The 14,464-nt window shown below is 38.9% G+C and overlaps 2 protein-coding genes across 3 annotated transcripts in view; one reads left to right on the top strand and one right to left on the bottom strand.

Moving 5' to 3' along the window:
• LOC105919681 (endonuclease domain-containing 1 protein-like) overlaps positions 1-2,961 on the top strand; it is a 36,562-nt gene extending 33,601 nt beyond the window's left edge. For both annotated transcript variants that reach the window (XM_036146739.1, XM_012855046.3), the window contains 3 exons: positions 87-430; positions 591-1,681; positions 2,666-2,961. In XM_036146739.1, the coding sequence (XP_036002632.1) occupies positions 87-430; positions 591-1,304 (1,058 nt within the window). In that variant the 3' untranslated portion in view covers positions 1,305-1,681; positions 2,666-2,961. The remainder of the gene's footprint in view (positions 1-86; positions 431-590; positions 1,682-2,665) is intronic.
• A 5,054-nt stretch (positions 2,962-8,015) lies between these two features.
• Positions 8,016-12,856, bottom strand: LOC105919676 (tripartite motif-containing protein 16). Its single transcript, XM_012855041.3, has 2 exons — positions 12,512-12,856; positions 8,016-10,630 (listed from the first exon to the last, which is right to left on the bottom strand). Exon 2 carries the CDS (start codon positions 10,533-10,535, stop codon positions 8,862-8,864), a length of 1,674 nt encoding a protein of 557 aa, XP_012710495.2. The 5' UTR covers positions 10,536-10,630; positions 12,512-12,856; the 3' UTR covers positions 8,016-8,861.
• Positions 12,857-14,464: the final 1,608 nt, after the last annotated feature.

Genomic DNA, 14,464 nt, shown 5'->3' with positions numbered 1-14,464 from the left:
AATCTACAACGTTCTCAACTGTTTATGATGTTTGACTTCTACAGAAGAGATCTTGATCCTCCCACTTTCATCTCCTCTGATCTAAGGACAAACTCAGAAGATGACGTCTCAGCAGGTGTGGAGCTTCCTGCCAGTTGCAGCTCTTCTCCTCCTCCTGTCCGTCCACACGTTGGCTGAGGTGGTGGAGTCGATGTCGGACTGTAGTCAGTTTTTCCTTGACCAAACCCCACCACATGTTCCAGGCATTCTGGAGGATGGGGAGATCCTCAATCAGAACCGATACAAACCCATTTGCCAGACCTACGAGAACCAAAGGAGATTTGTCACTCTCTACGATACCAAAAACAAGATTCCACTGTTTTCTGCTTTCAGGTTTGTTGGAGAAGTAGACAAGAAGAGACCTGAAAACTTGTGGAAAATAGAACCACAGGTAGGTTTAAATCTGAAAGGATCACTCACACTTTACCAGTAAAAAAAGGAACGAGATGTTTATTTCAGACCTGGTGAGAAGAAACAAGAAAACACTGAGTTACAGAATATGGACCCTTGATTTTGTGAGGTCCGTTTCTTAATTATTCTGCTTTTTACAGCTGGAGAATGAAGCTGCAGATAAGAACATGCAGCTAGATGACAACAACAAGGAATACAACCACCAGGCTGGCGACATTGATTACAGGTCCAACGAAAGATTTGACAGGGGTCATATATTTCCCAGCTCTTATGCCTCAACCAACGATGATAAAATATCAACTTTTACCCTGACGAACATCGTTCCCCAAGCTAAGTCCTTCAACCAGGGCAGCTGGAAAAACATGGAGCAGTGCGTCAAATGCGTCATGGAGGAGTACTGCATCAACAGCAATGGTGATATTGAAGGCTTTGTGGTGACTGGAGCACAACCCAGCTCTGGTAGCTTCCTCAACAACAGGGTCAACGTTCCCTCTGCACTCTGGTCGGCCTTCTGCTGCTACAGCGCCAACAAGAAAGCATGGCTTGCAAGCGCGCACTGGGGCGACAATGTTCAAGACGAGTCCAAAAACAAATTTCTGGACACTATTACTCTGGAGGCCCTGTACCAGAAACTGAACATGTCCAACTCTGGGTTTTTATTTTCGGGAAAAAATTGTCCTCTCCAAACAACCGTCACCAAGTTTTACCCAGAAATTGACAAAATCTGCTCCTGTCCACCAACCATCCCTGAGTCTTCACCTACTTCGTCTGGTTCCTTCGTACTCCTCATCATCTTCCTCTCATCTACACTTTTTTATATACTCATCACTGGGCATCGTGCTGAGCAGGACTGAAAAGTGACAACGAAAAGCTTTGAATGCATAGCTTTGTCTAAAGCGGCAGCATACTTAATCTTTCTGGGTTCTTTAATCTGTACTACAACTGCTTGCCTTTCTCAGTAGACAGAGCCTCCTTTGAAAGTTAAATGTCTTGCAAACTCTTTAGAAATCATGTCAATATATATATATTTTTTTTACTTTTTTCAAAATTTTAACAGATTTACACAACAGTTTAAAGCGACAACAGTACACCTATCATCATCACAGGGTAACATTTAACATTTCAGTTCCAGATGATTACACCTATCGAATGTTGATTTATTCCAGGTAGGGTAGCCAGACATTTAAAAAGGCATTATACTTTCTCTTCATATTATTAGTAATGTTTTCAGGTGGCCGGCATTGCCGGCAGTAAGTCGGACTCGTTTCCGGTGAGAGTTGGACTCCGCCAAGGCTGCCCTTTGTCACCGATTCTGTTCATAACTTTTATGGACAGAATTTCTAGGCGCAGCCAAGGTGTTGAGGGGATCCGCTTTGGTGGCCTTAGGATTGCGTCTCTGCTATTCGCGGATGACGTGGTCCTATTGGCTTCATCAGGGCGTGATCTACAGCTCTCACTGGAGCGGTTCGCAGCCGAGTGCGAAGCGGCCGGGATGAAAATCAGTGCCTCCAAATCCGAGACCATGGTCTTGAACCGGAAAAGGGTAGAGTGCCTTCTCCGGGTTGGGGAGGATGTGCTGCCCCTAGTGGAGGAGTTCAAGTATCTTGGGGTCTTGTTCACGAATGAGGGGAAGATGGAGCGGGAGATCGACAGGCGGATTGGTGCAGCGTCTGCTGTGAAGCGGGCGCTGTACCGATCCGTTGTGGTGAAGAGAGAGCTGAGCCAAAAGGCGAAGCTCTCGATTTACCGGTCGATCTACGTTCCTACCCTCATCTATGGTCACGAGCTTTGGGTCGTGACCGAAAGAACGAGATCCCGGATACAAGCGGCTGAAATGAGTTTTCTCCGTAGTGTGTCTGGGCTCTCCCTTAGAGATAGGGTGAGGAGCTCAGTCATCCGGGGAGGACTCAGAGTAGAGCCGCTGCTCCTCCACGTCGAGAGGAGCCAGTTGAGGTGGCTCGGGCATCTGGTCAGGATGCCTCCTGGACGCCTCCCTGGAGAGGTGTTCCGGGCACGTCCCACCGGGAGGAGGCCCAGAGGAAGACCCAGGACAAGCTGGAGAGACTATGTCTCTCTGCTGGCCTGGGAACGCCTTGGGATTCCTCCTGAGGAGCTGGCCCAAGTGGCTGGGGAGAGGGACGTCTGGGCCTCCCTACTGAAGCTGCTACCCCCGCGACCCGACCCCGGATAAGCGGAAGACAACAACGGTTTTCAGGTGGAATACAGATGTTAATCTCAGAGAACCATCTGATGAGCAGAGGGCATTCCAATTTCGCCGCCTGAAATTACATACCCGACATTAACATACAGCTGTAAAGCTTAAATGCAGCCCTTTGGTATCAGTGTGAAGCCAAGGCATTAAAGAATATTTTTTCAAGTGGAACCTCAACGGCAAATGTCACAATGTCTGGTTTATAGGTGATTTAACAAAGAACAAAATCCAAATCTTTGAGCCTCACCTAAAATCTTTTCAAAATAAGGACTTCAAATCACAATAAAAAAAACTCTTTGAAAACATAGGAGAAGCCTTGGACTTTATAGATCCGCAACTTGACTATATCTGCAGCAAAAATTTACTGAATCCATTGAAGCATATTTGTGTCACAAAAGTTTTAGTGGGCAGTGTACCAGGCGTATATGTGAGCCAAAATTGTGCCAAATGTGTCTTTCATCTCATAAAAGGGAATCTGGTCAAATAAAAGTGATGATTTCCATGGTAGGACTCCGTATGGATATGATGAAGTATTGGTTTATAAGATTTATCCCCCCTTTATCAAAATGTACCTTTGTGCAAAGCATAATATCAATAAAATTAAGTGAAAATGAACGGAATTGTGTCCTTTTGGCTCACACAACAAGACTTTTATTAAAATAAATGCTGAAACATAAGGAAAACAATTTAACAACATGAGAAAAACAAAAGTATCAATAAAACAAGTATGTGAACAAATCTTCAATAAGTAGCTATCAATGAGATGTATTGATACATGTGTAAACAAATGTGCAATGTGCGTGAATGTCCATTGTCTTGGTAATGGAAGTTGAAGGGCCACTTTGTTCCCCAGATGTCAGCTCATGTACAAACATGTACAAATCCACTCATGTACTACAACTGCTAAGAAAACAATCAACTCTTCCACAGTAAGATTAATTTATTTCCTACTGAAATTAGTAATTGAACTGTTATTTGTGAACAAAACAAAAATAGTTTGAAAAGGCTCGTAGGAGACCATAATTTGGTGGTCAATTCTGGGACCAGCAGTATGCCTCAGTGACAATGTAGGCATCTGTGGCTCAGTGACTGGTTCACTTGGGGAGTGCCACATTTGCAGTCATCAATAGGTGGAGTACGTTAGTTCACTGTCATGTTTTTGGATTACAAGATAATAAATTATTTCCTACTGTTCTCCAAAAAACACAGCAAACAGTGAAATAACTTAAAACAACAGTGTTATTTCACTCATCTAGCGGTGTGCCAAATTAATTACAAATGACAGAGAAGGATGCTCTGGTGCCTTGCCGTTAAGCACCTAATAACTACTATGAAAGCCGGAGAGTGTCAAATGTGACGATGTCACATTCTGCTGGTGAAGATTCTCAGTCATCCAGGTCATGGTCATTCCAAAAAAAAAAGTAAAAAACAAAGCAATTGGACTTGTTTTCTGTAGTTTTCCGTAGTTTTCCTGTTTTAATCATGTAAATCACTTTGTATTGTCTTTGTACTGAAAGACACTATAAAAAAATTGTGGGGAGTGGTGGCCTAGTGGTTAGAGCATTGTCCCGGAGGATCTGAGCTCAACTCCCACAGACTGCCACCCTGGGTCCCTGAGCAAGACCCTTAACTCCAGACTGCTCCCCGGGCACTGCACAGTGGCAGCCCACTGCTCCCCAAAGGGAATGGATTACATGCGTGAATTTCTCCATTGTGAGATCGATAAAGTTCAATTATAAATTGGCTATGCAAATAAATTTTGATTGAGTGTTTAAAGTGCTGTAAAATCAAAGGTTTTCAGGAAAAAAAGTGGTAACTTGTTTTAGAAACTTTAAAGCCTTTTTGTTTTAGAAGTATTTAGAAAACAAAGTGACAGTTTTTGACCTAATCTTCAAGCTGAATCAAAAAGGGGCATAACCCCGCTACTAGCTTAAAGAATAAGAGATTTCTTAATGTTATTAATATTGTGCAACAAAATCACCTCAGGATCTTGTGAGAATGTTGTTTGTTGTTGCTGTTGTTTAGTTTAGTGAATCACAGAACCAAAAGAGTCTGAACTTTGTAGAAAAAACAAAACGAAACAAACAAAAAAAAAAAAAACAGGTACAGTGCAGAAATGAACCCACTTCTACAGTGTGTCACACCTAAAATCCATTTTTGACAATTCAGGTGCTGATCTGTGGTTTTTGTTTTGAGAGGTGGCATATAACCGGTGAAGATCATAATGTACTAATGCAGCATTGTTTGAGGTTCACTCTTTGTATAAATCTGAACAGAACTGTTCCTCAATTCTGATTTCTAAGTAGAAGTACCATCTCTACCTGGAGCTGTGCAGACAATGTTGGTCTACACATCTAAGAGTACATTTTAGAAATAAATGTATGAGTATTTCACTCATCTTTAAGGATCGGTAAACCTGCTTCAGCACCAAGGCTAGCTCCGAGAAAGGATCTTAATTGAAGGCAACAAAACTAAACTTTCCCAGACATGTTGTTTCCTCCTTAATGAAATTTTGCTTTTTGCTCCTTTAATTGACCAACAGGCATTAAAGGTCCTCTTTCACAGTAGTTCTCCAAGAAAACCATAGTGGTACCAGTCCTCCAGGATTGGATCGTCGAAGGTTATTGGAATAAGTCCATTTGATCAGAGGTGTTTTTGATGAAAGTCTATTTTCCAAGCCAAGGACTTCCTGATTCACACACCATACCTTGAAGATGCGCTTGACTGTAGATGTATCAACAGTATTGCCCTCTGATCCAGTGACATACATTCCAGAACCAGCTATAGTCTGACTATGTTATCAGTAACTGTGCAATACTGACTTTTTAATTTTGCCTTTTTAAAAAGTTCATTTTCCATTGCTTCAGAACTTAACTTTAAATTAGCTTGTTTTCATTACTGAGCTAGTTTTTAACTGTGTGTTTGTCAGGTTCAAACACCTAAAACATTCATTAAACAACAAAGGGAAGAAAAGACAACAAGCATTAGTTTGGTTTTAATTGAAAGGAGAACAGCAGAGATGTGCTCAGTTACAACTCCTTACTGCTCTGAAAACACACTCTGCGCTTCCTCTATGTTTTTAGGGAGTTCCCTAGTTACAAAAACCCGTTATGATGTGACATTCAAGATAATACAACACCGTTCACACAGTTCAGTTCAGCTCTTGGAAAAGAGTCATATCTCTGCACGCCTTCTGCAATGACAAGAGAGACAGTTGAAACACTTAGTAGGAAGCAAGAGGAAGTGTGGTACATGCTCCAGTAAATAAATGACAATAAACACAAACACAACAATACATAAGAGAGACATTAGTGATCTGAAAAACACCTCAATATCTGAACAAACTCAAACCTTAAAGCCTTTATAATAATAATGAGTAAGTATGTGATAAACGCAATGGACATAGTAAATGAAGTAAAACATACAGAATAGTAAAAATAATTCCAACAGTATTTACCACTGTCATGCCCAAATTTCTCCTTGTGGGACAATTAATCTTAAGAAACATGAACAGTGAGACATCCTTCCACTAATTTACATCTGTCATTGAGAAAACAAACAAAAAAGGTAGAGTGCCTTCTCCGGGTCGGGGAGGATGTTCTGCCCCAAGTGGAGGAGTTTAAGTATCTCTGGGTCTTGTTCACGAACAGGAGATCAATAGGCGAATTGGTGATGCGTCTGCAGTGAATTGGGCGCTGTATCGGTCTGTTGTGGTGAAGCTTACAAACGTTTGAAATGAGTTTTCTCTGTAGGGTGTTTGGGCTTCTTTTAATTGTAGGTCCTTTATAAGTTTGAACTTGCAGGTAAGATTTTATGCTTTAAAATGACCAACTTTGACTCCAAATGTTAATGTCTTTTTGTTCCTTTCAAGTGTAAAAACACAACATCTTAAAAAATGAGTCTTTATTTGCAGAAACATTTCAACACAAGCCACAAAGACACAGAACCCTTCCTGTTAAATCATTTTAGTCCTTAATTGTTCATTTTGGCTTCAACTATTTTCAGCATACAGTTCTAATTTGTTCTGCAATTATTGGCTCAGAGAATGTAATTGTGACGCACCCGTTCAGTGTTTGTTAAATTGTCAGGAAACCCTCAGAGATTTGTGGTTGGGAGACAATGGAGAAACACACAGAAGCTGTTTTCACATCAAGGTTTTTATATCATTAAAGAAACAATCACACATACATCAATAATGGCACTGCAACAGTTTTAACTACGACAAGCATTAAAAACAACTAAAACATAATGCTAACTTTCACAGGTATGGAAGCCTTAATTAGCTGCTCAATAATGTGAAACAATGACAAAGAGGGGAAAAACTTATGTGCCATCGCTGATAAAATATAATAACTGTTAAATGAATCAAGAAAGGAAGTGTTTACATTTAGAGGTAGTAAAACAGGAGATTAGTACAATAATAAAGGAATAGTTACCAGGCAACACTTTGTAGAGTGGTGGTGAGTAAAAAACACATAGGAATGTTAATAATCACATTTCACACATCTTAAATTAGTCAAGTAATAGGGAAAATATATTTTAGGTTAATTTGATCTAATTTTGACATATTTGTAACTTTGCTCTTTGAAAAACAAGCCCTCTAAGAGCAAAGATTAATTTCTAAAAAATGTATAATGATATTTCGGGGAATGTTTAAAAATTCACTCATTGTACTGTTACCAAAAATAAAAAGCAGAGAATCCAACCAATCATTGTGTTTTATTACTTTCCATTAGAAACTAAATCTATGCAAACACATCTGGGTTTGTGTCCCATAGCTAAATATAAAAATGTCCACTTCTTCATAGAACCTATGATGCTCTGAGTTCACCTCAGAATAACAGCACATCTTTAATACCAAAATATGTCACGAGTAAATCAGCTAAAGTCTTCCTTACCAAAGGACCAACCACTTTTCTTCTTCAGCGGGTTCTACCCCTAAACAGCTTTATGATTAACCCTCCGCACCGCTTCCTCCTGTAATTCAGGAATGTAATTATTACATCTCTTCTGAGGAAAAAGTACCTCAACTCAAATGTAATCAATAACACTGGGTCAGCAGAGAAATACTCAATTTCTGGTGAAAACAGAACTAATGTCAGAAAGAAAGAAAACAGTTTACATCCCATCAGATTGCCATTTTGGCCTCTAATTCTGTCAAACAGGTCTGGTTAATTTAAAGATTGTATGACACTGCTCTTTACGAGTAAAATTGTTAACCATTTCTCTTTCATGCAAAAAAAAAAAAAAAAAAAAAAAAAAATTATATATATATATATATATATATATATATATATATATATATATATATATATATATATATATATATATATATATATATATATATATCCAGCAGCTTGAACCAAAACTGAAATCTGCCACAACATTCAGGCATGGGTCCTTTACTTTTATGTTTAAAAAAAAGAAAAAAGAATGATAATTTATCCTAAGATTACAGTTTACGCAGATGATGCACAGTTTAAAAAAACATTTAAAATCTGATGATGTTACTTCTATTAACAACTTATTTTAATAAGGATAATTACTGGATCTCTAGGAGCTTGTTTAAGGCTAAACAGAATGAAACATTTACAATTTTTTGTTTTCAAAGATCTTTTTACAGTGATGCATATTGTTAAGATACAATTTTAGGAAAAAAAATATACAACTAATTACAACTATGTCAGGCATGTCATTTCAACAGAGGATAAAAATATGTCAGCTGCATTTATAAATGATATCCTATTATTTCATGAATATTAAAACTAGAGCCATTAGTGACCTAAAAGTACGGCCTTACGGGTCATTTAAAAATCGTAATGAAAGAGCAACAAGTAAACAAGACTTGGCAATGGCATCAGTCAATCACAAAGAACAGGTTAGATTGGCATTACATGCAATTTAAGATTTTCCAAGAAATGCCAATGAAAATATGGTTATTTAAATTATCCTTTAATTAATTAATCTCCAGGTCAGATTTGACAAGTTATATGTGTTGTTTTGCCTATGAATAACTTTATATTCCAACAGGAAAACGATCCATCGCAGCTTGTACGTGAAAATGGTTATGTGTTTGATCACAACTGCTGTAAAAGATTTCCTTTGTAAATCACACAGCAATCAATACCTTATAATTTAAAATGCAAATGAATATTCCACCCGCACCACAATTTTTTCGGCATCTTTTTAAAGACGTTATCTATTTGAGGTTGATGAACTCGGCAGTGTCTCCATCAGAGTAAAAAAGGAGTCCAGCATGTAGAGGCTGAGTGAATGTGGTCTGGACTCTGTGGAGGAGAGTCATGGTGTCAGAGACGCTGTAGAAAGACAGAATACCTGCTCTGTGATCCAGGTACACTCCCACTCTCAAGAAGCAAGGACCTGAAAGTGGAGTTTTCACGTTGTTGTGCCAAAACGTGTAGCTGTTGCGGTCACAACATAACGCCCACGACTTGTCGTTGCATCCCAGCAAACATTCATTCAAGCGGCCGGCTCTTTTGATGTTCTTGTACGCGACCGCAACACGAACTCCGCCACGTTTGGCCTCCAGCTCCCAGTAACAGCGACCGGTGAGACTCTCTGTGTTCAGCACCTGGTGCCAGGCGGTGAACCTGTCCGGATGGCTCGGATGGTGCTGGTCTTCCTTCATGTAGGTGGCTTTTGTTTTTTCCTCAGACAACAGAAGATGCGAGTGCGCCGTGTTTGGGTCCAGAGTGATTTCTTTAGAGTATTTCAAGAAGCCATTTCTTGTCTTTGGTTCTGGTTCTGGCAGTAAAACATCCACCTCAGCGATTTTAAGGGAGATGTTTGTCCACGAGTCTCTCATTACATCCTGTATTATGACCCTGAGCTCTGACACAGCTGCTGTCACATCCTCAAAGTATCTTAGAGGACGAATATTGATGCTGGGTGAGTGTGTAGACTCACTGAGTGCTGACAGTGAGGGGTAGTTGTGGAGAAACTGGTTGTGATCCTCTATCTCTGAGAGCTGCTCCAGCTCAGCGTCTTTCCTCTTCAGCTCAGTGATCTTCTGCTCCAGCTTCTCCTGAAGCTGTTTGACTCGACTCACTTCAGTTTCCTGCTGGGATCTGATCTGCTGCTTCACATCAGAGCTTCTTTTCTGGATCAGACGGATCATCTCAGTGAAGATCTTCTCACTGTCCTCCACTGTTTTATCAGCAGAGACATTGATGGCCTCCACCTCCTGTTGAAGCAGCTTCACATCTTTCTCTTGGTCCTGGATTCTCTGCTGGATTTGTTGTCGACTCACCTGGAGCTCCTTCTGCTTCTCAGTCCTTTCTGCTGCAAGTGAGACTGTGTCGTGGTCTTTGTGTTCATCCATTAGGCAGAGATAACAGATCAGCTCTTCATCGGTGCGGCAGAAGATCTTCATCACCTCATCATGCAGGGAGCAGATGCTCTCCTGGAGGTCTCTGCAGGGCTCCACCAGCTTGTGTTTCTCGAACGCAGAAGATTCGTAGTGAAGCTGAACGTGTTTGTCGCAGTAAGAGGCCAAGCAGACCAAGCAGGACTGCACAGCCTTTAGCTTGATCCCGCTGCAGACGTCACAGGCCACGTCTTCGGGTCCGGCAGAGCCGTGATCGGATCGGCTCGCTTTCAGACCGTCCCTCTGCAGCTTCTCCACCAAGTCTGACAACGTTGTGTTTTTCTTCAAGGCAGGTCTCCCGCTGAAGGTCTGGCCACACTGGGGGCAGCTGTGGACCCCGGCCCGGTCTTCCTCATCCCAGTGACCTTTGATGCAGCTCATACAGTGGCTGTGGCCACAGGGGATGGTCACGGGCTCGCTGAGGAGATCCAGACAGATCGGACATGCGATAGAATCTTGGTTCAGCTCATCTTCTCTCTGCTCCATTTTTGTTTCTGTCTGGTTACAGATCAAACAGTTTTCACGTAGGCTTCTGCTTTTAAAACGACTGGTCTTCGCTTGTATGTTGCAGCTCGTCTTTGCTGAAAGACAAGGACACGCAAACATGGATTATTTTATTAACTACAATATATTTTACTCATGTCTGGCAAACTTTTGGGAAACTTGACCATAACCCCAATTTCAAAGCCCGCTATAATGTCTTCTCAGCAGAGAACATCTTCCCCTGTGTCTGTGTGTGATACTACCAGCTATCCAATAGTATTTATCTCAGCAGGACAGGGCAACATTGATCTTCTTGGCAACAAAGCCATTGCCAACACAAACGTTACGCTAAAAATAGAATTAACAATGATCAAATAAGCTACTACACAAAAAAAATATCCAAAATAAAAGTTAACCTTACAGTTGACCATATAATGTTCCGAGTTTGTTTGTTTGTTTGTTTGTTTTATTAGGATCCCCATTAGCTTTAGCATCAGCTAAAAGCTATTCTTCCTGGGGTCCTTCAGTCTTCCACGTGACAATATAATGTATTACATCACATTACACACTATACATACAAGACATTTACACAAAATTTAATACATATTTACATTTAATGCCTTTTATCATTAAAAAGTAACATAAATAAATAAACATAATTAACATAAAATTTCGCTACTCCAGATAGATCTATATCAAAGAACTAGCTAACAAGAACCCTACACAGTATCTCCTTAATAAAATTAACATTAACTATCCAAATTTCTTTGAAGGTAATATTTCTTTAGTGAAGTTTTGAAACCATAGAGAGTGTTTTGTTGTACGATAGTCTTTGTAAGTGAATTCCATTCACACATTGGAGTATTTTTTGGAGTATCGAGTATTTTTCTATACTATAGATGCCGCCTAATCAGATTGTTAAAACCCATTTTAAAATAAGCTCTTTGCTAAGTTATGTGTGGACAAGACACCGTTTACTTCACTTTTTTCTTTTTAAACCCTCATTATTTCTAAACAACTAATACAGTTCAGAGTTAAAACAAATGAATTAAATATTTGCCAAATACCAAGCAACTTTGAAAGACCTTCAGGAAGTCATGAGACCTTTTAATTAAGACTGCTAGTAGATTAACAGACTATTTGTAAAATACAAATAAAGAAAAAGTAGACGGCAGCTTTCATTCATAAGTTTCTGAGTATAACTTGTTTTCAGGAGCCATAAATGAAAAAAGCATAGACGCTGATAGCTCCTGCCAAGAAAACTATGTTGATTAATGATGAAGATGTAAAAGGCAGTTTTATGTGGACCTAATTTGAATGAATGTCTTTAACAAACTGGCAGAAAACAGCCTTTAGACAGGAGGATAAAAAGGGACGTGGGAGTGAACAATGCAGCAATGGGGGATGGGGCTGAATGCATTGATGTCAGACGACTGCAAAGCTTTGGGACCATTCTTTAAGGAAAATATAATAATAATAATAATAATAATATAGGTAAGCTAATAGAGAATATATTTTCTGCTACATAAGGGATATTTTGTTATGAATGTTTATCATTAAAATGAAAACTACATAGAATTATGCAAAGGTGTGTTTTTTTGTATGTCTTTCTTCTGCAGTGTAACAATAATAGCACAATTTTCTCACAAAAAGAAAACAAATAAGTAAAAAAAAAAAAAAAAAAAAAGATCTGATGACAGCTGGGTCTGTGTAAACAACCAAATGATGGTAAAAGGGTCAAAGTCCGCCACTCTGAAGCCACAAAATGTAACAAAATTAAACAAGACGCTAGACTCCGTGTATTATTTACATTTTGTAGCATATTTCCCAAGAAAGTAACTACTTTAACAGCGATTCAATCGTTTCAACGTTGAAGGAAAAGGGATGAAACGATGACACCTGGCGGCCAGAATAAAGAACTGCATATAAATTGGTTGACGACACCCATCAGTGAAATAAATGGATACAATTAAACTCACCTGTACACAGCGGAGAAACACGCAGAGCCGGTTTTAAGGGTTGCCCGGGATACTTTTTCGGATTAAGCACAAAAGAAAAACACGCAGAGCCACGAGTTAACAGAGCTTTCTTCTGGACGACGCATAAGACCCCCAACTCAACACAAAAAGACCCCCGCACTCAAAGATTTAAACAAAATAAAACACATCAACTTGATGATATCAGACAAGAAAACTTCTAAACCACGCAATGGTGTGAAAATATTCGATATGTGAAATGGCTTTCAGTTTTTTGTGTCGAAAAAGCGACAGTAAATCAGTAAGAACCGATGCTCCAATCCCGGCCCAAGCAACGACGGAAAGTGGGGGAGGGAGGCACATAGACATATAAGAATAGATCCTGCATTGACTGTCGCAGCGCAGAAATTACAGCCGCCATCTTGGAGCGGTTGACCTGCTACCCTAACCTTCTGATTCAACCTGAACACACTAATGATACCTCAGCACTGTGCGGCGTATTTTTGTTTAAATCTATGGACAATGGACGTCAGGGCTCGAAGGATAACTTTTCACAAGTAAGATTAAAAGATATTGTTTATATTAGAATGTGATTTTTCTAATATTAGATAGAGAGATACAGGTCTACTCGTCCAAGTTTTTGTGACTCCAAAACTGAATCTACTCCATTAACGCATCAGAGAGATTAGACATTGGTGAATTAGACATTGGTGAATTATGTGTATATATATATATATATATATATATATATATATATATATATATATATATATATATATATATATATATATATGTGTGTGTGTGTGTGTGTGTGTGTGTGTGTGTGTGTGTATATATGAATGAGTGGCTGTGTTTTGCAGCATACATAAATTCTGTCAATATATTCAACTACTTTTAACCACAATAAGAACATTTAAATGCACTGAACCATTTGTTATAATAGCTATAGCTTTAAAGAAAAAAACAACGTCGAAGTTAATTAAATAATCAGTGAGTATAGTTGACTAAAATTGATTAATTTTAAAATTGATTCATGATTCACCAAAATGTATATATATATATATATATATATATATATATATATATATATATATATATATATATATATATATATATATACATATATATATAAATACATTTTCCAAACCGCTTAATCCCTCATGGGGTCGTGGGGTTGCTGGTGCCTATCTCCAGCGTTCACTGGGCGAGAGGCGAGGTACATCCTGAACAGGTTGCCAGTCTGTCGCAGATATATATATATATATATATATATATATTTATTTTTTATTTTTTATTTTTTTCACACAGTTTCAAACTTTATCACAGAAGAGTTAAAACTCCAGTATCAGGTCCAGTTTCCTCCAGAATAGGAGTGTACCTGGATCACAGAGCAGGTATTCTGTCTTTCTACAGCATCTCTGAAACCATGACTCTGAGTCCAGACGACGTTCACTCCGCCGCTACATGCTGGAGTTGGGCCTTCAGATGTTGGATCCTTTGCTAAATTTACTAACGTGAAATAATCAGAACTGATCTGAGGTCCAGTTGGACCAGCTGTCTTTATGGAGCTACTTTATCATCTTGTTTGTTGTTCGGTTGGCGTTTGCTTAAACTGATTGTGGAAATGAATTACAAAGAGCAGAAACAATACTGAACGAGACTTTATTGTTCTGTTTTGATCTGATAAATGGACACAAATATTCTCTTAAATATTTATGTTTACAAAATGTTCTTAACACAGACAAATGATCACATCCTTCAAATGTATTATTATTATTATTACTACAACAATGTGTGGCTTTAAATATTTTGTACATTGGAAATTTTAATAACTCAAAGATCCTTAAAAACATACAGGATTTGATTGAAACATGATGTTAGTTTTCCTCTTCACATTTAACCCAAATAAACATAATTTTCAACAATAGAATGATGAATTCATTCCTAGAAATAAGC

This window comes from Fundulus heteroclitus, chromosome 14 (assembly GCF_011125445.2).
Source record: "Fundulus heteroclitus isolate FHET01 chromosome 14, MU-UCD_Fhet_4.1, whole genome shotgun sequence".
NCBI classification, from domain to species: domain Eukaryota; kingdom Metazoa; phylum Chordata; class Actinopteri; order Cyprinodontiformes; family Fundulidae; genus Fundulus; species Fundulus heteroclitus.
The sequence above is the reverse complement of the archived record's forward strand: the minus strand, read 5'-3'. Positions and strand labels throughout refer to the sequence as shown.